Source organism: Psammomys obesus, unplaced genomic scaffold (genome assembly GCF_907164565.1).
Source record: "Psammomys obesus unplaced genomic scaffold, mPsaObe1.curated_primary_1811, whole genome shotgun sequence".
NCBI lineage: Eukaryota > Metazoa > Chordata > Mammalia > Rodentia > Muridae > Psammomys > Psammomys obesus.
The window spans coordinates 538,328-562,566 of record NW_026585689.1 but is presented as its reverse complement, the minus strand read 5'-3'; the positions used below and the strand labels follow the sequence as shown (position 1 = coordinate 562,566).

The following is a 24,239-nucleotide window of genomic DNA, read 5'->3' as shown; positions in this document are numbered from 1 at the left end:
CTCTTCCTCCTCCTCCTCCTCCTCCTCCTCCTCCTCCTCCTCCTCCTCCTCCTCCTCCTCCTCCCACTCCTTCTCTGAAACTCCATTTGGCAGCCTGCTGGTTCTAATCCTCTCTTCATCCTCTTCTCACCTCATCATGTCTCCTCCTCCACAGCTGTCTTTGGAGTATGCCTAGATGAGTGCAAAATGTTTTTTGTTGAACAATAAGGTTGATGGATGGTTGGGAAGGGACTGGAGATTCACAATAATGGTATAAAGCTAGCTACAGCTGCCAGTGTGAAGTTTTCAATTTTCTGCTTTACAGGAATACTGGAGTGTGTCCTAGCAAAATAGCCCACTTACTCATTTGTTCTCTTCCTCAGACACTTAATTGTCTCCCCTCAAAAGATTTCTAGTAACAGAGATGTTCCCTGCCCAACAAGTACAATGCTCTTGAGCACACCAGGTGTCCTCAGATACCCATTACAACAAACACTTGTAAACATACAGATTTTTCCTCAGTTCCCCATCTTAGCTGCTTCTGGTCTCTGTGCCGTTCAGCGGCTGACTGTATTTTAGAGGCAGGAGGAACAGCCTCCACTCTGGCGCTGTTCAGGATGTGCTCAGGTGGAAGGAAAACAGACATGTTGATGGGAGGGAGACTTGCTAAGAGTTGCTTCAGTGTGTGGTCTAGAAGCTGAAAAACCTTCTGAGATATAAATAAGAAAGTTCCCAGCATAAGCTTGACCCTAGGGAGGTCTCTCTGAGGTTAGGATTCTAAGAAATCTCAACAGAAACCATATCTGTTTTTAGCAGGATCATCTGGCAGACCAGGAGGAGAAGGAAATGAGCAAGTCCTCACAGACTGGGCCTGCCTAGTTATTCTCTGCCAACAGCCTACTATACTTCTCCTTTCCTGGCAGGATGGCCTACAAGGCTGACAGCCATCCAACCTTTCCCCAAGCACTTTTACAACAACCGTGGATTTTGCTTATTTGCCTCATTAAAATAAAGATAAATAGAAAATTATATTTCATCTTAAAAACCGTCTGATTTCTCTCTCCTTTTTTGGGTCATTTTATAAATGAATGAGAAATGGATTCATTCAGCTTGCGGTCCTCAACAGTTTGGAAATTCTCTGCTCCCAAGCCTCAACCATCCAGCCACAGCAGGTAGTTAGAGGAAGCAAAGGCTCTATACTTGTTTCTGATCTCTCTGGTGCTCCATAAACAAACTCCTTCACACCTTGGTGGTGAATAGCTCATACCCTGATCTCAGGAGGAGGATACTTCTGGGTTTAGTTCCTTTCCTCTTCCAGGAGGTCTTTGTGTGGAAGAGGTGTGTCTATACTTGCGTAGTTTTCTAAAAGACTCAAACTCAAAAGTAATGTCTACTTCCTCTACCACCAGAAAAAAACAATTCTGGGAACTAGCTACACATCAAAACAGTAAATGGAGTGTCTGCAGGAGTTGTCTTTTCTCCTATAAATATATCCTTTATTCACCTGATGTAATTATTTCTCTGAGGCTTACTGCCTCTGTCTGCTAACCTAGGTCTCCCAGAAGCTTCTAGCCTCCATACTATCTAATCTCAGCCTAGAATCTTTTCAGCCTCTGAGACTTACTGCTGAATAAGCTCCCTCTTTCTAGCTCTTTCATAACTCTGGATAGCTGGTTCAACTCAGCTCAAACTCCTTCCAAGAAGACTGATTCAAACTGGCTTCTCTCAGCTTCTCATTGAATTGCTCTGCTTGGCCTAAAACTAACCCTATCAATCTGTTCTAATCTCCTGGCTCCTTCTCATTTTCTAGTTCATTCTGTCCTCACCTGTGTCTAGCTTTTTCTCTCTTCAACCTGTCTCTGTAAAACTCTCTTGATAAAACTTCCTCATCTCTCACTCTCCCTCTGTGCTGCTCTCTCTTAAGTTGCCTCCCTTTCCTCTCTGTTCTTGTGGAAGTTGGGCATATCCTATTCTGTCAAATTTTTCTGTCATTCCTCATTTTGTCTGCTGATCAATTAAACATCACTTTCAAACATGGCTGCTTCCCTCTACCAACTAACCTTATATCTACATTTTTTTATTAAAGGTTCTAATAAGGGTGTGACTGTATTCCAGCTAGACCACACAAACCTAGAAGGTCTTTGGATGTACTCAGAGCAACCAAGTTACTAGATTAAAATTCCTTTTCACTCTCCTGCATTGGTTACCTCGCCTCTAAAGAAAAGAACAGTATAAGACAACGTGGGGAGAACAGAAATATGGCCTTCCCCAAATGTGAAAACTTCTATGACTTCAACTATCTTCCTATCATAAAATCATTAAGTTTTATATTTAGTGCAAGTCTACAGCTGCTAAGAATGTGGTCAGCAGAAAGCCAGTGAATTTGCAGAAAGGGAGCTATTTAGTTAAAACAAACTGAAAATCCAAAGAATTTTGTCAAATTAAGACATAGATTTTGGAATACTTTTATTACATTATGTAACTAAAGTTGGGAAAGCTGAAATGCTCTTGGCTTGTATTCTTAGTTAGATAATCACCACTTATGGAAAATATATACTCACATTTGTATTTAAATTAAGAAAGCAAAACCAACCAAGAGGAGACAGAAACATTTTTAATGACAGTGTCCACAGGAAGAAAAAAAAATGCAGTATAGAATAAAAAAGAAAAATATCACAGTGTAAATATATAGAGGATAAAAGTTTCATTTCAAAATTCACAGCAATAGATAGAGGAAAGATTTCAAATGAGGTTAAAATTTGTTTTGATAAGATTCCCTGAACTCTGCCCAAAGTTTGGCTATGAGTCTCAGCATCTGCTTCCATACCCTGCTGGGTAGAGTCTTTCAGAGGCCTTCTGTGGTAGGCTCCTGTTCTACCTGTTTTCTCCCTCTTCCAATGTCCATCCTGTTTGCCTTTGATCATCTTACCTAGGTCCTCATTTTTGCTTAACTTCATTAGGTGTGCAGATTTTAGTATGTTTTTCCTATATTGTATGTCTAATATCCACTTATAAGTGAGTATATACCATGTGTATCTTTCTGCTTTGAGGATACCTCACTCAGGATGATTTTATGAAAGAAGTAGGAGATAGAAAGACCTGGAGAGGACAGGAACTCCACAAGGAGAGCAATAGAACCAAAAAATCTGGGCACAGGGGTTTTTTCTGATACTGATACTCCAACAAAGAGCTATGCATCTAGATAACCTAGAACCCCTGCACAGATGTAGGCCATGGCAGCACAGTCTCCAAGTGGGTTCCCTAGTAATGGGAACAGGGACTGTCTCTGACATAAACTCAGTGGCTGGCTCTTTGATCACCTCCCCCTGAGGGGGAAGAGCCTTACCAGGCCACAGAGGAAGACAATGCATCCAGTCCAGATGAGACTTGATAAGCTAGGATCAGAGGAAAGGGGAGGTTCTCTTTAATTAATAAGTGTAAGTATTCAATGGACTGGGGGAGGAGCATGGGAGGAGATAAGGAGGGTGGGATTGGGAAGGGACAAGGGATGGGGCTACAGCTGGTATACAAACTGAATAAACTGTAATTAATAAAAAATAAATTAATTTAAAAAACAACAAAAAAAGAATTGTTCAGAAAACTTGGAAAACTTGTTTTTTGTTGTTGTTGTTTGTTTTTAATTTCCTTTCTGTTACTTGGAGTTTTAGGGTAAAACAGTATCATCCCTGGGAATCCCAACACAGAAAGCTCAGCTCCCATGTGCAGTGCATCAATTAAACAGAAGGGTACTGGTAAAAGGTAGATAATATAATCATGATAGCCATGTTGGGGAGAATCTCAAGTCAGGTCAGAGATTACTGACATGAGCTCTCAGCTTATTTAGAGAGAGAACTGGGTCAGAAGGTGGGGCATGGATGTATGCAGCAGTTTTGAACTCAGTACACTGTGCTTGATAACTGCTCAGCTCTAGGTCTTGCAAGGGTGTGTGAAAATGTCCCATCACTTTTACTCCATGAAAGGAATAATTTGGTTCTCATGAGATGACTCTTCTTACAAGGTGTACCCTACCATCTTGATAATCATCCTCACTGGGGGCTGCTCTGTCCTGCAAGGCTCACTGATGTTCAGTCCTTCGTCAAAAAAGATGCTTAGCAATAAGTCTTGTCTCCTGGGATCCAAGGAGACAGTGACACAGAAGGGAAATGTTAGATAAAGAAATACGTGATAGAGTCAGGCCAGTCATCAGTGCCTTTGTTTCTAAATTAAAAACCTTATTGTTTTCAAAATTATTTGAAAAAAATACCAAAAGATCTACTGGGAAAGCTGTCATCTCAATGTAGATGTGGTAACTAGGAATATATTCATAGATGGTAATCAAAATGTTCACCATTTCAGTATTTCATCTGTGAATAAAGAATTGTTGCAGTTCAGTTTTAGAGATTAGAGGCATTTTAGAATGAGACCCATGTTCTTGAACCAAATATTGGAAGACAGAGTCTGGAGGTAGTTCCTGCTTCAAGGTTCCTACCTTGAGCTCCTGCCCCACCTTCCCTCTAAGATGGACTGCACCCTATGAGATGTTTTAAACCCTTTCCTCCACAAATTTGGGTTTTGGTCTGTGTTTTATAACAGGTGGCAGGTGGTGGGAAGCATATATTTAAAATCTGAATCATTTCAAGTGTCAAATTGTTCAACCACTTTTGGAGCTGGCAGAGACTTCTTCAGTGAATCAATGGTCTCAGCAGGATTGTTCTTTGACTATGTGATACTGTACCACCCTTCTTGGGCAGTTGGGTGATGGTAGAGGAGGTAAGTCATGAGAAGGTCAGGAACACTGGATTTAACACAAACTGCAAACACTTTGTTATTACCATTTTATTTCTTATGTCTCTCTATGCCACTTGGACCAACAAAGCATAAAAATCAATATTTTTTGCATCTTGTTAGATTAAGTAAGCTGAATTATTTTTTTCTTATTAATAAGTGTAAGTATTCTAAGGAAGCTAGTTTTACTTTTGTTTTTTTAAGAAAGAAGGCACTTAAGAAGAATGGCACTTTTTTTTTAATTGCTGGAGATCAAATCCAGAGCTCATTGTATACTATGTAAACATTGAGCTATGTTCCCAGCCCCATAATTTCCTAAATTCTACAACATTGTCACATGTATATATCCATATTGTCTGAAAAACACAAATGTCAAAAGAGTAGAAATACTAAAAACTGCATTATTTGCCACCTGCTATCCTAGATTCAACAGTCAATCCTTTGGAAGTCTTTGTTTTTTTCCTACTTAACTGCATTGTACTGTGGGTCAGGAAACTGAACACAGGGAGAGTTCTACCAGAAAAAATGTCTCCTGGTACCCTGGAGTTGGGATTCCCAGCTTTATAGGTTTGACTTATTGAAGAGTAATTAGTTGGAAAATTGGCACAACAGCATTACATACAGTTCACTCTCCTTTACTAGTTAACTACTATTAGATTCAACTATTGTGAGAAAGATTTAGGTACCAAGGACAAGGACCTGGGAGATGCAAAATTCATATATCGATACTAAGAAAATAGATAATTAGAAACAGGAGTTTAATTTTATAGAGCATCAGGTGAGATAATGAGAACTAATAAACATCATTGGATATGTTCACCATGCTATGGAGTAAAATCTGCACGCTCCAGAGAATAAAAGGTGTTGAAAACAATATCTAATTAATCCTGCATCCATCTCTCTGCTGCTACAACAACATAGCTAGCTGTCTTCATTACGTGTCTTTTGCTGCGAAGAAATACCATGACCAAGGAAATTTATAAGAGAGAGCAGTAGACTTGTTTACAGATTCAGAGGGTGAGCCTGTGACCATCATGGTAGAGAGCATAGAAGAAGGCAGAGAAGCATGGCTCTGGAGCAGTAGCTGAGAGGTTAAATCTTATCCACGAGAAATAGACAGAGAGCGCAAGGCTGGGCCAGGTGTGGGCTTTTGAAACCTCAAAGCCAGCCCCAGTGACACACCCCAGCCATCAAGGCCACACCTCCTAATCCTTCCTAAAGGGTACACCAACTAGGAACCAAACACTCAAATATAGAAACATTTCCATGAGGGCCATTCTCACTCAAATCAGTATGCTACACATCTTTCCATGTGTTACTTACTTCAAACCAAAATATTTTATCAACACCTTGATATTTCTGTTTGTTACCTATAAACAGGAAGCATGTACTGTCTACCCTAGAGAATCAAGACAAAGGCAAAAAGGATTATGAAAACTTTTAAACCCCAAAATGATATGTTTACTTTAAGCCATTTATATGAGCATTATTATAGATGGTATTTTATACTATTTTGGAAACAAAAGTAATGGCTCAATTCCCTTTTACTTTTTTTTTTTTACCTATAAATACTTTTTAATTCACTTTACATCCTGGTTTTAGCCCCATTCCTCTTCCCCTCCAAGCCCCACCCTCTCTCACCTCCCCCTCATCTATTCCTCAGAAAAGGGGATCTTCCTTTCCTATCTAGCCCAGCTCATGAAGTTCATCAGGACTGAATGTGTCCTCTTCCCCTTTGGCCTGGCAAGGCAGTAACACCTGGGGGAAGTGATCAAAAAATTAGTAAGTAAGGCTTACCCCCACACCTCATGGGGAGGTGATCAAAGAGCCAGCCACTGAGTTCACGTCAGAAACAACCCATGCTCCCCTTACTAGGGAAGCCACTTGGACACTGAGCTGCCATGGGCTACATATGTGCAGGGGTTCTAGGGTATCTCCATGCATGGTCCAAGAAGACAATGCAGCCAGTCCTATTGAGACCTGATAGGCTAGGGTCAGATGGAAGGGGAGGAGGACCTCTCCTATCAGTGGGCAGGGGGAGAGGAGAGAGGGAAGGTAGGATTGGGAGGGGCTGAAGGAGGGAGCCACAGCTGGGATACAAAATAAATAAATTGTAATAAATAGAAAAATAAATTAAAACATTAAAAAACGTTAGTGAGTCCATGTCCAATGTGGTCTCTATGTTTCTTTCTAGAGGACCCACATGAAGCCTAAGCTGCCCATCTCCTACATCTTTGTAGGGGGCCTAAGTCCAGTTCATATATGGTCCTTGGTTGGTCCTTCAGCTCAGCAAGCCCCTGTGGGCCCTGGTTAGTTGGCTCTGTTGGTCTTTTTGTAGAGCTTCTGTCATCTCCAGGTATTTTTCTCTTTCCTCCCATTTTTCCACAAGACTCCATATGCATCACTCAATGTTTGTCTGTGAGTCTCAGCATCTGTTTTGAGGCGCTGCTGGGTAGAGTCTCCTATAGGACAACTCTGACAGGCGTAGCAGAGTATCATTCATAGTGTCAGGGGTTAGCCTTGCCCAACCAAAGACCCACCCTATGGGAGAGTCCCCTTCTACTTTTAATCTGGCAGCAGTCTTCTCTGGCCTATGCCTGTTATAACTCCTTCCTTCTATGCCTTGATTTCCATTTAGTATTAACTTAATGCCAGTTCTATTTTTTAGAACCCATAAATGTCATATAACATTAGAATAGCCTTACATTCCTAAATTGACCTAGGATTCTAGCCACAAATTTGCTAGTGCCCTGGAAAGCAATAGCCCCCGTGTGACCTGTCCACATTTAAAGGTAGGCAAAACGATTCCTTGCTAACTTGTCTCATATGAATGGAGACATAGTGAGCATGAATTTCTTCCAAATTTGCAAATAATCATCTTTTTGTCAGTTGTAGAGAGTATTTACCTGCCTACTGTAGAATGTCTTCCCTAAAGCAAATCTCAGCTGGTTAACAGGTGGAAGGTTTCTTCAGGGCAATGAAGAAGGTAAGGAATCTAAGCCATGGGGGTGGGTTCGGCAACACCAAGCCTTAGAAAGCCTTGGTGCCCAAGTTGATCTTGGCACTTAAAAGTTACTGTTGATCCAGGAGAAACATCATCTTAAAACTACCAGGTGACACTTTCTGATACTTGACCTGATTTCTTCCAAGTGGGTAAATGACAACATTTTCCAGAGTAAAAGCAGTACAGTTGATTTCTTCAGACCACACACATTATTTACTTTGTGTTAGCCAAAACAAATATTCTGTATGAGGATAACAACATTCAAATAAACATACGGTTACCTTTGTAGCATCACTATCTGCTCTGCTTTTTCTTTATTGTTTTAATATATTATGTCCAGTTTTCTTGGCACCACTGTTTTAAATCAGGTGATAACAATTTCCACAGTTTCTTGTAATTATCTTCGGCAAGACCTAAGGGTGTGACACTAGGGATGGATTTGAAGGAGTTAGTTCCTCCACAAGGAAAAGATCTACTGGGAGAATTAAGTTCCTGGGGCAGGGATACACACTGAAACAATTTCAGTACAAAGTAGTATTTCATATAGGCAGTAACCATGTAGCATATAATATCAGGCATCTGGACCTGGACAACAGGCCTTCCACTGACTCATTCTTCCAGAACATATAACTGAATCACAAAGCTCTTGTTCAATTATTTCTTTTCATTTCTAAAATTAAGAGCTTCTGCTGCTGGGTGATTTTATTGATCCCTTGAGTTCATTTTAAAAAGCAGCAATAATACAACACAATCCCAAGATAATGTGTTAAAACTTATGGTAAAAATATATCTTACTATTAAGTAAATACTCTATAAATAAAACACCCAGATAAGATATGTCCATTCTCAAATAAGAGGCCAGACAATGTGATCCAAATTCCACCAGCATACAACTACATATACCTAATACTTTTCCAAATAGTAACTTCAGAACTAGCATCAGGAACCTTTCATGTGAGCCAGGCATGTTGGCACAGGATTGCAAATCCTAGCATTGAGGAGCTACAGGAAGGGGAACAAGAGTCCAAGGTCATGCTTGGCTACATAATGAGGTTGAGGCCAGCCAGAGAAACACCAGACCCAGTCTCAACAGAAACAAAAAACCATTTAATGTAAAGACTCTGAGCGTTCAAAATGATCTCTCCTGTGGGGACAGGATAGATAGTAAACCGTTGTTGCAACGCATGCAATTTGGAAGTTATCCTAACGGTGATAATTTAAAGATTCTAGAGAAAACTCATGGGACCAAAATGTAAAATGCTTATCAATATATAATTTATTTCAGGAAAAGCATATGATATTGTATCGGAATTAGAATTCACATCATCCATTACACTTACAGGACGGAGGAGGAGATCCAATTGACTCAACGCCCTGTGCATTCACTCTACAAGGCCCACACACACACACGCACCTTCTCAAATTAGAAAGCCAATATGTGCAGACCAGTGCTAAAGTGGGAAGCTCAGAGCCAGAATGGATTGTTTCATATTGCATTGATATATTATTTTTATATATTCTTACTATACAACAGAAGAGCCCTCCCAGAGTCCAATCCAATTCCAGTACAAATCACCAATCTGACCATTACTAAATGGCACTAATGAGTTGAAATAATCTAACCCCAAACCTTTGGGTCCATATACTGAATGCTTATTACAGCCTGACTATGGATCAGAGTTACCCAGGACCAGGAACAATTGTCTCCCGTTAGATCCGGCTTTGCTGGAAGTGAGCCTTGCTTCTCAGAAGCTAAAGGCTGACTGGGAGTCTACATTACCATAAATTAGTTGTGTGTTGCAGCAAAAGGCTGTCGGCTGTTTACTTAGATGGGGCAAGAGGATGTTTTAAGCTATGATTTAAAGGCTAGTCTGGGCAACAAAGGGAGACCCTCATCTCAAAATAAAAGCGAATTTTAATGAGGATTGAGCATCTTCTCTAGGGTCTTCCTTGTTGTTTAGCTTCATTAGGGCTATAGATTTTACTATGTTTATCTTATATTATATGGCTAATATCCACTTATGAGTGAGTATATACCATGTGTGTCTTTCCGCTTCTGGGTTACCTCACTCAAGATGATCTTTTCTAGTTCCCAACATTTGCCTGCAAATTTCATGATTTCCTTGTTTTTACTAGTTGAGTAGTATTCCATTGTGTAAGTGTACCACAATTTCAGTTGAGGGACATCTAGATTGTTTCCAGCTTCTGACTATTATGAATAGAGCTGCTATGAACATAGTTGAGCAAATGTCCTTGTTGTATACATGAGCATATTTTGGATATATGCCTAGGAGTGGTATAGCTGGATCTTGAGGTAGCACTATTCCTAATTGTCTGAGAAAGCACCAGATCAATTTCCAAAGTGGTTGCACAAATTTACATTCCCACCAGCAATGGAGGAGGGTTCCCCCTTCTCCACATCCTCTCCAGCATGTGTTGTCACTTGGTTATTTTTAATTTTTAATTTTTTATTAATTACACTTTATTCATTTTGTATCCCCCTATAAGCCCCTCCCTCCTCCCCTCCCAATCCCTCCCTTCCTTCCTATTCTCTATGCATGCCCCTCCCCAAGTCCACTGATGGGAGAGGCCTTCTTTTCCTTCTTTCTGATCCTAGTCTATCAGGTTTCATCAGGAGTGGCTGCATTGTCTTCCTCTCTGGCCTGGTAAGGCTGCTCCCCCCTCAGGGGGAGGTGATCAAAGAGCAGGCCAATCAGTTCATGTCAGAGGCAGTCCCTCTTCCCATTACTATGGAACCCAGACCCACTTGGACACTGAACTGCCATGGACCACATCTGTGCAGGGGTTTTAGGTTATCTCCATGCATGCTACTTGGTTGGAGTATGAGTCTCAAGAAATAACCCTGTGCTCAAATTTCTTGGTTCTGTTGCTCTCCTTGTGGAGTTCCTGTCCTCTCCAGATCTTACTATTTCCCACTTATCTTAGCCATTCTGTTGAATGTAGGAGAAGACTGGGAACAGGACAGGAGTCTACTACAGAGGGCCTCTGAAAGACTCTACTCATCAGGCTATCAAAGCAGATGCTAAGACTCATAGCCAAACTTTGGGCAGAGTGCAGGAAATCTTATGAAAGAAGGGGGAGATAGAAAGACCTGGGGTGGACAGGAGCTCCAAAAGAAGACCAACAGAGCCAAAACAGTTACTGAGCCCTGGAGGCCCTGCAGAGAGTGATACCCCAACCAAGAACAATGCATGGAGAGGACCTAAAACCCAGGCTCTACCTATGTGTATATATTTAAATATGAAAAAGAATCACTGTTGATTAGGATATAGATACACTCATATAGACTGAATGTGATGGACTTACAGGAAAATAGCCTTACTAAACCTCATCTAAGTCCATAAAGAATAAACAGAAGATTACACATGAGGAAGGTCACAGTCTTGGAACAATATGAAGTTTACCAAGTCTCACAAAGATTTGCCAAGAGCTTTGGCAGAATCTGAAGCCATGAGCTAAAATACTCTAAAACCTTCAGCTCTGAATAAGACTACTAGTCCCATTCCCCCTTCCCAAAGCAATGTTTTCTGAAAAATGAATACTGATTTTTATACCTCAAACATGTTATAATTCAAATTTTACAGGGAAGCCCTTCTTGTTTATTTTTACACTCCAAACAAGTAGGTAAATTTTAATCACCAGATGAACCTCTAGTTTTTACAATGAGAAAGTAAAGCTAAAAAACCTTGGAATGGTTGAGCAAATGTCCTTATCGTATACTTGAGCATCTTTTGGATATATGCTAGGAGTAGTATAGCTGGGTCTTGAGGTAGCACTATTCCTGTTTGTCTGATAAAGTGCCAGATTGATTTCCAAAGTGGTTGCACAAGTTTACATTCTCACCAGCAATGGAATAGGGTTCCTATTTCTCCATATCCTCTCCAGCATGTGTTGTCACTTGAGTGTTTGATCTTAGCCATTCTGATGGGTGTAAGGTGATATCTCAGGGTCGTTTTGATTTGCATTTCCCTGATGACTAAGGATGTTGAGCATTTCTTCAAGTGTTTCTCTGCCATCTGATGTTCCTCTATTGAGAATTCTCTGTTTAGCTCTGTATCCCATTTTTTAATTGGGTTACTTGACTTGTTGCTGTTTAACTTCTTAAGTTCTTTTTATATTCTGGATATTAGCCCTCTGTCAGATATAGGGTTGGTGAAAATCCTTTCCCAGTCTGTAGGCTGTCATTTTGTTCTGCTGACAGGGTCCTTTGCTTTACAGAAGCTTTTCGATTTCATGAGGTCCCATTTATTGATTGTTGCTCTTAGAGCCTGTGCTGTTCGTGTTCTGTTCAGGAAGTTGTCTCCTGTGCCAATGCGTTCAAGACTCTTCCCCACTTTTTCTTCTAACAGGTTTAGTGTGTCCATTTTTATATTGAGTTCTTTGATCCACTGGATTTTAGTTTTGTGCAGGGTGATAAGTATGGATCTATTTGCATTTTTCTACATGTAGACATCCAGTTAGAGACCTCATAGACTATGGTCAGATGGAAGGGGAGGAAGACCTCCCCTATCATTGGACTGGGGGAGGGGCATATGAGAAGAAGAGGGAGGCAGGGTGAAATTGGGAGAGGTAAGGGAGGGGGCTACAGCTGGGATACAAAGTAAATAAACTGTAATTAATAAAATTTTTAAAAGATATAAAAATGTATCTTCTGATACAGGAGCCATTTAAATGAGCAGGTTAATTGGATTTTGAGAAACATCCTCTCCTCCAATTAATTTTAGGTATCTGGAACATTTATCTTAATAATGAAATGTTTGGTCTAGGAGATTAAGGAAAAATGAAGAGAGGACAAGGAAGTAGCACCAAAGTGGGAAGGGAAATAAGTAGAGAAGAGACTTGAGGATTAAAATGCCCTGGGTATATTTGAATTAGTGCAACAAAAAGATGTTGAAGGAGAATAAATGATGAGAAAATTATCACATTCTTAGCCTCCCATTATACAATTCAAAGTGCAATAATAAAAGCATACAGTAAAATGTGAAATGTTTCAATTTGTATATCAATAGAGCAATAATTTATAAGAAGTCCATCACCTTCTGAATGATCTGCTAGATGTGGACAATAAAAAGACACAATCCGAAAAAAAAAAAAAAAAAACAAACCTTGGAATGTCCCAAAATCTCAGTTTCCAAAGCTGTAACACCCTTTCTTGTCCTATTCAGACACAAATCATTGTGAATGAGTCTGCAGACACAATCAAGGCTCTGTAGAGAAATGGAACCCTTGAATCATGCTTCATTGTGTGTTCCAGGTTCTTCAGCACTGCCTGGCAGACATGCTCTCTGTGGTAGTCCTACTAGATGCTTTCTGAACTCTGGAGCACTCCCCTGCTGCCTGCCACAAGAGTCATCGCTTTGCCAAGTGAATCAGTCACTTTTCATTGCTGTGATAAAATGCTGGGACCAAAAACAACTTAGGACAGAAAGAGTTTGTTTAGGTTTACAATTTTGAATGGATAGAGAGCATGAGTGGTGGGCAAGGCACGGCATGTGGGCAGGAGCAGGAAGCTGGTTGATCACACCAACACAGTGAGAATAGGAGGCACAGGGAGAACCAGAGATCGAAGTAAGTAGAGTGATGCTATAAAACCCTTACCAACCTCTCCCCGAAGTGATGGACTTTCTGCAGCAAGGTTCCACCTCCCTAGAGTTCCGAAAAACTTTCCCAAAGAGCATCCTTCAACGGGGTACCAGGTGTTCAAATACATGTGCCTTGGTGGGGAGAGGGGGCATTTCTCATTAAAACCACCATGCCAAGCTTTTATTGCTGAAAAAATACTGAAATAAAAACTCAGAAGAATAACCAACCCTCCCAGAGCCAGCAGAGAGAAATTGAGATTATTCTGGGAAAGAAAAAGAAACTGAGTGGGAAAATGGGGGAAGATTTCTCCTTTTTGTTCTAGGACAAAGATCATAACATTGCAGGCTGGGAGGTAATATGCCTCTGAGGAATACACCTCTCTCCCAGTAACTCAGTCTCTGAGGAGGGTCAAGTGCCCAAAGATGCTTGTTTTAGAGTGGAGATTCTCAACCTATGGGTCAAAGAACTCTTTCATGTTGATCACCTAAGACCATCAGAAAACACAGGTATTTACCTTATGATTCAAAACAGTAGCAAAATTAGAGTTAAATGAAGTAGCAACAAAACCAGTTCTATGGTTGCAGGGTCACTTCTCCCCAACACGAGGAACTGTATTAAAATGTCACAGTGTTAGGAAGGCTGAGAACCACTGTTTTAGAGAATTCAGAAAAGTTCAGATGAGGTGACTGAGATGCAGAATTCCCACATTTTGCATCCACCTAAACCAAAACAGATGATCCTTTTCCAGCATGTCCTAACTGTATCTTGCCATGTTGGCTTAATCCATGGCCAGAGGGTTCATCTTTGGGAGGGAGGGCCCAAGAATTGAATTTTATTAGAAGTACGGATTGTTTGTTTCTTGGAGAAGGAAGAGGATATTTTGTTTGCTTTTTTCATTAATTAATTAATTAATTAACATCTCAGTTGGAACTTCCCCTCCCTCCTCTCCTCTCTCTTACCTCTCTTTCCCCTGTAGTCCCCTCCCTTTCTCTTCAGAGAAGGAGAGACCTCCTATGCATATCAGCCTGCCTTGGCATATCATTATAAGACTAAGCACATCTTCTATTGAGGCTAGACAAAACAGTACAGTTAAGGGAAAGGGATCCAAAGGCAGACAACAGAGTCAGAGACAGCCCCTGATTCTGATGCTAGAAGTCTCATATGAGGACCAAGCTATACACCTGTTACATATGTGTAGAGGGCCCAGATCAGTCTCATGCATACTGTCTCCTTCATAGTTCAGTCTCTGTCAGTGCCTATTGGCCCAGGTTAGTTGATTCTGTACATTTTCCTGTGATTTCCTTGACCCATCAGGCTCTTTCAATCCTTCCTCCCCTCTTCTATAAAATGCAGCCAGTACTGATAAGACCTGATAGGCTAGGGTCAGATGAAAGGGAAGGGGGACCTCCCCTATCAGTGGACTGGAGGAGGGGCAGAGGAGAAGAGGGAGGGAGGGCAGGATTGGGAGGGGATGAAGGGGAGAGCTACAGCTGGGATACAAAGTGAATAAATTGTAATAAATAAAAATAAATAAATAAATTCTGGGAAAAAAAAATCTCTAAGCTCTGCCTAACATTTGGCTGTGAGTCTCTTCATTTGTTTTCATCAGCTGCTGGGTGAAGTCACTCAGATGACAATTATGTTAGCCTCTTGTCTGAAAGTAAAGCAGAATATTATTAATAGTGTCAGAAGTGGAATTTCTCAAGGCATAAGACTTTTAATCTAAATGTTGGCTTTTAATCTAAACATTAATTATAAAATCCCTCTGGTTTTGAAAATATTCTAGCTGTCATTAACACTGATCAGGGTTCAGAACCAGTTATAACTGTTAAGGTCAAACCCTCTGTGGCAGAGTTGAAGGTTGACACATAATGAATAGTGCATGCATGTGTGTGTGTGTGTGTGTGTGTGTGTGTGTGTGTGCGCGCGCGTGCATGTCTCTATGTCTGTGATATATACGTTCTTAATGTATAATTCTGATCATGTATTATTTGGGGTATGAAGAAAGCCAAAAGGATATCCCTATAGCTGAAAGAATAGGAACACTACTTATTAAAATGGAAGATTCTAGACAAATACGTCTTGCATCATGACTTCGAGTAGTGAGGCAAGCTTCATGCTCGTGACTGCTCCCAGGGTTCCTGAAAGCATAAACAGAGAATTTAATACATACACAAATCACCTTGTTATTTAACAAAGTTTAACAAAGCTTGTTAAAATGCAGATTCTAATTCAATGAGTCTGGAGCTGAGGTCTACATTTCTAACAAGACCCTGGAGAAACCTCTTCTGGTCTATGGGAAAGAAGGATCCTGCAAACCCTGGGATTTGGCTCATTTCTTAAGTGGAGCAGATAAGAGCCGATGCACTTACTGATAATGGTTTGTAGGGAGCCTCAGAACTGATGAGGCTCTTCCTGTGGACCAGACCATGGCTGCTGCTGTGCCTAAAGGGGTTCTGATGGCTCCTTAGCCTACAGTAGAGTGATTTCAGACCATAGAGTCTTCGGAGAGGATGAAGTCGCTTAGGGCCGGAAGCCCACCCCTTCCATCATGGCAGCACGTGAAGTGATGGGATCTGTGCATGAGGCAGCTCTACTGGACTCTACACCGAGTGTTGGGAAACCACCTTCCCCTATTCCACTGTAACCACGTCTTTATAACGTCCCTGACTTTCGATTTGACCAAGGCGTGTTTCTACTTTCCAGTCCAATCTGAATCCAGAAAGATGCTTTGAAAGCTCAGATTTCATGTTGAAATCTAGGTGGGATCTGGATGTGGGCTAAAGAGCTCTTCTCGGTATGCAAGTCTTGTAGTCTGGTCTCCAAAATGTACTAGCTGACCCTTTTAGCTTCCAAAGATATTTCCCTATTAAATACAGCAGAATACTGTTCACAAACAAAAATGTCCATCATAAATGCCTTACATTTTCGAAACCTGGGACTGAAGATAATCAATGCCTTTAATTCCAGGAACTGGCACCTCATCTATAAAGGGTGAGGCAGTAAATATTTTTAAGTTTTTATGGATAATATTATCTTTGTCATAATTATTTAACTCAGGATTATAGCACAAAGGCTATTATGGACAGCATGTAAGAAAATTAATATGTCTGTATCAAAAATACTTTACTCATAAGCATAGGCATGAGCAGGATTTGACTATAGGCATCGGCTTACAACCTCTGTAATATCATTCCACATAGAAAACCATGTAAACATTTATCTTCCTTCCCCATACTTCATGTTCTTGGAGTACTGTTTTAGAAAATGGTTATTATTATCTAAGAGCAGTCAGATAGATGCTTAAGGTTGGTCTTTCTGCCAATTTGGTATACACTACATTACTTGCATTGATCAATACCTGCAAATACAGTGAGAAACAAAACCATTGTTTCATTGGAGGGGCATGACCCGTGAAACACCAAACCAAACCCTTGCTAGCACTAACATTAAAGGAAGGGTGCATATCACAAAGGCCTGCTAGGACTCCCCAGTTTTCAAAAGGCTTATATGAGGAAGCTTGAAAATAAGAAAATGTCAATAGTACAGTAACTAGAAAGTCTTCATGAGTTTACTATACTTGGGCTGAAACATCTTCCTTTGGGATAGAATGCACAGTTCATGAGACAAGGAAGCATGATGATCAACATAAAGACATAAAGTTGGAAATATGACAAGGCACCAAACTATGATGTCACTTGAAGAGTTCAGGCTAATTTTAGATGGCGAGCAAGACCAGTATGATCATTTTCTCGATCTAATAATTTTCCTAAACACTAATTCCGTGTCTAGAAACCTCACAAAAATATTCCAGGCTCAAAAATTAACTAACCACATTTAATATATATTTCTAAAGTTAATCAATCCTCCTTATACTTGTGATTAAAAAGAACTTCCTTCAGGGGAAGGAATTCCTTCAGGGAAATTCCTTCAGGATTCAGTGGTTAGGATATGCTGTTCTTCCAGATGACCTGGGTTTGATAACCAACACCCACATGGTGGATTATAACTATCTCCACTTACATTACACTTACTCCATGACAACTCCAGTTCCAGGAGATCCTATGCCCTCTTCTGGTCTCTGAGGCTGCCTGGCACACACGGTGCACAGACACGAACACAAAACTTCCGTATACATAAATAAAATAATTTTTAAATTTTCCTTCAGCAGGACTATTTATAAAGCACCCTAATGGAAATAAAATGGGTATGAAATATAAGGAAAACAACACATCTTAGCTACAGTGTACACACACACACACACACACACACACCAATGAATAAACATTTTAAAGTATTTAAAGAAAATAAAGATAGCTATATGCCTCTCCCACTCACGAGTGTGTCTCACTGCCTGCTCCATAGCAAGTCCTCAGCACTGATTTATTAGATAATGAAAAAATAAAATATTTTAGAGCTGATTTTTTCTTACAATATTTCATCCGTTGTTAATATCTGCCTTACACTGTCAGGTTCTGGAACTGGTCTAGGCAGTGTGACAGGATCTACCCTGGGTACACATCCTCTTCCTGGTGGCAAAGCAATTCCTACAAGGAAGAATGTTTTCATACTTTTAATATACATAACCTATTAATCCTTTAATTAATCAGGTGGTTAAAACTAGCAGGCTTGCATGATGCATACCCTTCTTTGCTACGATAGCTGAAATAAACCAAAGTACTGTTCTCATAGTTTCCAAGAGTTAACACTCGAAGCCGGGGGAAAATGGAGATCAGTAAATATTCAGTGAGGAATTTAAATTCTGTATTCATCATTAAATAGTTAATAAGTTGACAGTCCTCCACAGCTGTTCTCATTGGGGAGTTAAGAAAAATTGTTGTAAATGGGGATATTGTGGGCTAGAGATCGTTGGAGCATTTCATGTTTAAATTTATCTGTCCTCAAATTAATTTACCAAGATAGCTAGTGAATACTGTGAATTCAGCCCTCCTGTCCATGGCATCATTAACAGTGAGAGCCGTTGGTCAGTTGTTGCTATGGTAAAGTCACACATGGCAGGGAATCTCAGAGGTTGGCCTTGGTGCAAACAAATCATAATCCTCATGTGTGGGGCCTTTGTACATTACAGAGATCCATGGTGACCTTCTGAGATTTAAAAAAACAAAACAAACAAACAAACAAAAACCCCTCACGTATATGTAGAGCAAAAGTATGGCTTTCATTTCCTATTTAATTAAAACTATCAATTTTGTCTGAAAATGGAATAAAATAAAGGCAGCCCACTGGAGTGAGCAATTGCTTTAGCTAGTAGCCTTTTGCATTCCGCCTACAGTCACTGTCACATCCTGCTACCTTGCAGAAAGGGAGAAGTAGATGGCAGGTGAGAACTGCCTGTGAAGCAGTCATCAGAAGTTTCATATCCAGCTGACTTTGACTTGTTCTTAGTGTTGTATAACATGGCTCCTCTCCTGCTTCTCCTTTTTCTCCTCCCTGGCCTTACCCTTCCCACAATGAGGGAGCATCTGGTAGTGCCCAGACAGATTTTGGGTTGTCCCAGTAAGGTTGGAAGGTGCCACCAGCATCGGGTTAGTAGACCTGAAGGCTTCTCCTAAATGTTATATAACTCAGGATGGCATTGCTCTCATTACAAGGCAATGTTTAGTTCAAAATGCTAACAGGGCTGAGTCTGAGAAACAAGAGACCATGTTAAATCAATAGCTAGCAAACATGCTTAAGTTACATTTCTTTGCTTGGTGCAGTCATTGAATTACTATAGAGAAGCACCATTTAATCTTGGCAGCTTAGAGGGTCATTGTAAAAATCTTCTGATTGCTGACTCAGAATCTGGTAGGAGCCACCTTTGAAGGATCTTTCAAGACATGAATCCTGATGGAGCATGACACAGAAATCAGCTTCAGAAGGCTATGGTTCACTCTAAACTCTAAGATGTAAGGAGCTATGTAGTTCAATCAGCATTTACAAAGATCTGTGTCTGCCTGCAAGCATACACATCTTATTCTTGTATTCAATGAAAGGCGATTTTTAATTCAAAAGTAGGGGGGTCATCGATGCAATACTCTCTAATTCCAGAAGGAGAACTTCACAGCTCAAACTGCAAGAGCCTCCCAGGGAAGCCTCCTTCAACTCCACAAAAGCCAGTTAACATGTGCTAAGTTTCAACTGCCTTCTCAGTGTTGTTATAGGAAATCATGGGATGCTGGTATCCAAAGCCCAGGTGAAGAAATCAGGGTCACCTGACAAGCTGAGGGTGGGGCAGCAGTGAAGGATGTTGAGAGCCATCATTGTCTTTGGGAGTGCTCTGGTCTTTTCAATCACTCTCTAGAAACAGGCCTCAGAGGCCCCAACCCAGGCTATGGTAATCACTTATTCATTCTATAAACAACAGAGTGCCTATAATATGTTAGGCTTAACTATATAATATAGATAGGCTTAACTGGGAGGAAGATGCAAAATGGGTCATCAAATTACCCTTAAAAAATTAAACTTTACTATTTATTTAAAAATTACACACTGAAATTAGCAGGTCCAAAGATGAAAATTGCATTTGGAGGTCCAGATGTAAATAAATGGAACCCATCCATGAGAAGAGAAGCAGGGGCTATTGGGAAGAGAACTGCGATGGGGCTAGGTGAAGCTAGGCCAGGGTAAGATGAGGTGAACCAATGGGCTGTGGATGTAAATTTATCTGGATGCCGGCAGTTACTGTGGTGTGGCAGGAAAAGGGAAAAAGAAGCTATGTGTGTTATGAGTGGTAGCTACAAGAGCAAGCACATACCAAAGACTGGGTGATGCTGATTTATAGTGACCTAAGTTGATGACAGGCTCAACAAGGCATTTGCAAAGAAGGAAAGACCCATGACAGAAGACTCAACAGGATGATTGTCTGACTAAATATGGAGCTAAATAAAGGCTTTTAGACTATTATCACACAAGCGCCTTCCAGGTTTCTCCCAGCAATTATCTAACCGTTCTTCCCCATGGCCATGTCTGTGTCAGATAGCTGAACAGTGACACTGATATTTGTTGAGCTCTCCCAGTATGTCTGAGATTATTCTAAACTATAAATATATTGCTTCATTTCAATCCCCCCAAAATAGCACAAATTTGAAGCATTATAACCCCCACTTTACAGGAAAGAATATTGAGGCACAAAGAGGTTAAATAGCAAAAACAAAACCATGCAGAAGGTTGAAATGACAGAACAAAGCCTAGATAATCAGACTTGGAGTCCTACTACCTCTGTCAGTACAGGCTTTGACTCAACACATCACGGTGAATAAATCTGCAGTTATTTGAAGATGTTATTGTTGCTGTAGCGTGGTCACATGAAGCATCTGCATTAATCTTTCCCTTCCGTGGACCAGTGGTTCTTGAGAAATTCATTCTCCAAGAATAAAACTCTCATTTCTTTTGTTGGTAGAGTATCAGAGTAAAGAGCTCCGTTCCATTCTTTGCCCTTTTCCCACAACCATCTTAATGCAATCCTTGTTGTAGGTATGACTCTACAACATCTATACCAAAATAACAAAGAAACAAACAAACAAAAAAATGCTTTCTTTTAAGTCTAGAAAATTCTGGGCCAGCAAGGTGGCTCAGAGGGCAGGATAAATTTTGGGTGCCTGTTCTCTTCTTCCATGCTAGGTCTCAGGTACCAAGCTTAGGTCATCTGGACTGCGTTGCATGGTGAGAACTTTTACCTGCTGGCCCATCTTGCCAGCCCCAGATGACCAACTTTTAAGATTATTAACACTTATCATGACTACAACTATAGGAAGTATGTGGAGAACTCTGACTTGATTGCTGTAATCTTCATTGAACTAGTCTTGAACCCCTTTAATCTAGTGGTATGTTTTTTTTAACCCTTCATTTAACAGGTTAGACCATCAACCTCCTTTGTGACAAGAGTCTTGTGATGGTTTTAGGACAGCTCCACACTTGTCTTCTTCCTCACACTGACCACTAGGACTGGTAAAGCTCGTTTGAATGTGTTCATATGGCCCAGATACTCTAAAGTATCCCACCTTCCAACCAGTGCCTTTAAAGGCTTTTTGTGCAGGCGAGCTGATGGAGAGTAATTTCGCATTTGTGCAGAAAATAAGGCAAATTGGTCCAAGTTCATCCAACAAGTACTCTAGTGATGGAGTTGAAGGCCAAGTGAAAATACTGTGATGTGAAAAACAGTTTAATTTTTCAGCCAATATCACAGGAATATAAGGAAAGTCCTGAGCCTGACTAACCACATTGTTCTGATGAACTTGCAAATCACTTTCATTCTTGCACTTGGCTGATTACATAAGCTGGACAGGGTAACACACACACACACACACAAAATAATTTTCTCCATCATTCTCTGTTCAAATGAGCTCTGTTGAGTAGTTTCTTGGCCCCTGGAAAAAAATTTCAGACAAATTACTTTGCTTTGGGAGGGTGATTTCTACATAATAAATGTCGTCTGGCCTTTTTCAGCTACTAGAACAGATGTATGTCAATAATTTAAAAGTCTTGTCAAAGGTAGTGTCAAACCCTGAAAAAGTTAATTCGGTACAGGATTTCTCTTTTCTCTCTACTGCAAGTGGGGGTTTGCCTCATCTGCAGAGGGCTTACATGTACTGGCTTTATGCTTTATGTCTGTGTGAGGTGAAGATGAGGAAACAGCTCTGTTACGCCCTGATCTGGCTCCAACATTCCCTCCAACCTTTATTCCTGGCTTAGACCCCTCCTTTGGGGAATATATGTTAGCAGGAAGAGAGGAGTAAGTAGGAAGGGGCTTCCTTTAACAGTCTAGCTCTAATCTAATTTAGGCAACTCAAGATATGAAGATTAAAATGGCCAGTGTCACCTCATGGACACTTGGGCAAGAGGTATATTTCAGAACTTTGAAAAAGTTACCGAACTATGGAAGCTCAGACCTTTCAGCCATCTTTCCTTTCTCCAACAGGCAGGTGGTCAGTCCCTAAAAGATAGACAAGGATGTAGGCCAACAAGCAGCTAACATAATGCCATGTAGCACCAGCGTTAGCTCTTGTAGAACATATTTCCGTCTCTTCTGTTCAAGCCAGACCACATGGATGGTCTACAGAAACTACATAAAAGTAATTACATAAAAGTAATTATAAGAATACTTTCTTTTTGAGAAGTATTTAAGGAGTTAAAATGAAATGGACTGGATGAACTGGATGCTTGTTTGTTTTTTTTCCTGGAAACAGCAATCTTGATGCATGTCTGAACACTTGCAAAATTTAATAACAGTAAGTCTTCATGTTGAAGAAAAAAAAAACAAGCAGCCAGAAAACATAGTAATTGACTCTATCATTTGGTTTGTTACACTTTTTGCCAAAGGGTGTACCATAATAGAAAACCAAATTATTGAAAATCAAGAGGTTTTAGTATGCTGTGAGGCAGTCTTAGCCTTGAACTAGAACAGACCAAACTGCCTCATTCGCATGCTGAGAAATGGGATCAATATGAATGATTTTTTCTTTTTTGTTATTAATTATACTTTATTTACTTTGTATTCCCCCTGTAATTCCCTCCCTCCCTCCTCCCGTTCCAATCCTTCCCTTCCTCCTCCTCTACACATGCCCCTCCCCCAAGTCCACTGGCAAGAGAGGTCTTCTTTTCCTTCCTTCTGATCCTAGTCTGTTAGGTCTCATCAATACTGGCTGCATTGTCTTCCTCTGTGGCCTGGTAAGGCTTCTCCTCCCTCAGGGGAGGTGATCAAAGAGCAGGCCAATCAGTTCATGTCAGAATAGTCCCTGTTCCCATTACTATGGAACCCACTAGGAGACTGAACTGTCATGGGCTACGTTTATGCAAGGGTTCTGGGTTATCTCCATGCATGCTACTTGATTAAAGTATCAGTCTCAGGGAAGACCCCTGTGCTCAGATTTTGCTCTCCTTGTGGGGCGTCTGTCCTCTCCAGATCTTACTACTTCCCACTTCTTTCATAAGATTCCCTGCAATCTGCCCAAAAGTTGGCCATAAGTCTCAGCATCTGCTTTGATAGTCTGCAGGGCAGAGCCTTTCAGAGGCTTTCTGTGTAAAGCTCCTAACTTGTTCCCTGTTTTCTCCTTCTGATGTCCATCCTCTTTGCCTTTCTTGTTTTAAGAAATGTAAAGAAAATTCTTTTTTAAATTCTCACTGAATATCAAGTGATAGTCCAACATGATTGATTTTTAAAAACATAACATTTTAAAATTTTGATAATTACATACACACATACATGTATACATACAATGAATTCTTATCATATTCACTCCTTACTCCTCCCCAGAACTACTCTTTAACAGTCAATCCTTTCTTGTGTCATATATATATATATATATATATATATATATATATATATATATATAATCCAACTGATTCCAGTTTGTGTACTCAAAGGTGTCTGGCCATCCACTGGAACCCAATCAACATACGCAAGGCCACACATTTAAAAAAAAAAAACTGACTTTCCATTCTCAAGGAGACATCAGTTGCCTACCTCATCCCTTCCTCCCTCCATGCATGGATGCTGACTGCCCTGATCCTGTGTGGGCAAGCATAGCTACTGTGAGTTCATGAAAAGAGCAGTGTGTTACCAGACACCATCTTATACAGTCACAGAATCTCCAGGGAGAGAGGGTTGACAACAACAGGAGCCTGAGTTTGAGCCTTGCTCTCCTGTCGCTCTTGACATTGGGATGTGCCTTGTGATGGTCTCAGAACCAGATCTGCTCCACACACAGGAAAAACAAAATTCTCCTGAGGAGTAACAAACATCCAGCCCGGGCACAGGCAGGTACCACATGCTTACATTGTGCAGACAAGTATCCACCTGTCCTCTCCTGGCCCACTTCTCCCATGACATTCCTGGTCTGAGAACACAGAGGTTTACATATTGCCA

At 40.6% G+C, this 24,239-nt stretch overlaps 1 protein-coding gene across 1 annotated transcript in view; it reads left to right on the top strand.

Moving 5' to 3' along the window:
- Positions 1 to 9,133, top strand: part of Cd96 (CD96 molecule) — a 46,518-nt gene extending 37,385 nt beyond the window's left edge. Inside the window, 2 exon segments of the mRNA XM_055593093.1 lie at positions 7,660 to 7,750; positions 9,054 to 9,133. Of these exon segments, the coding sequence (XP_055449068.1) occupies positions 7,660 to 7,750; positions 9,054 to 9,133 (171 nt within the window).
- Positions 9,134 to 24,239: the final 15,106 nt, after the last annotated feature.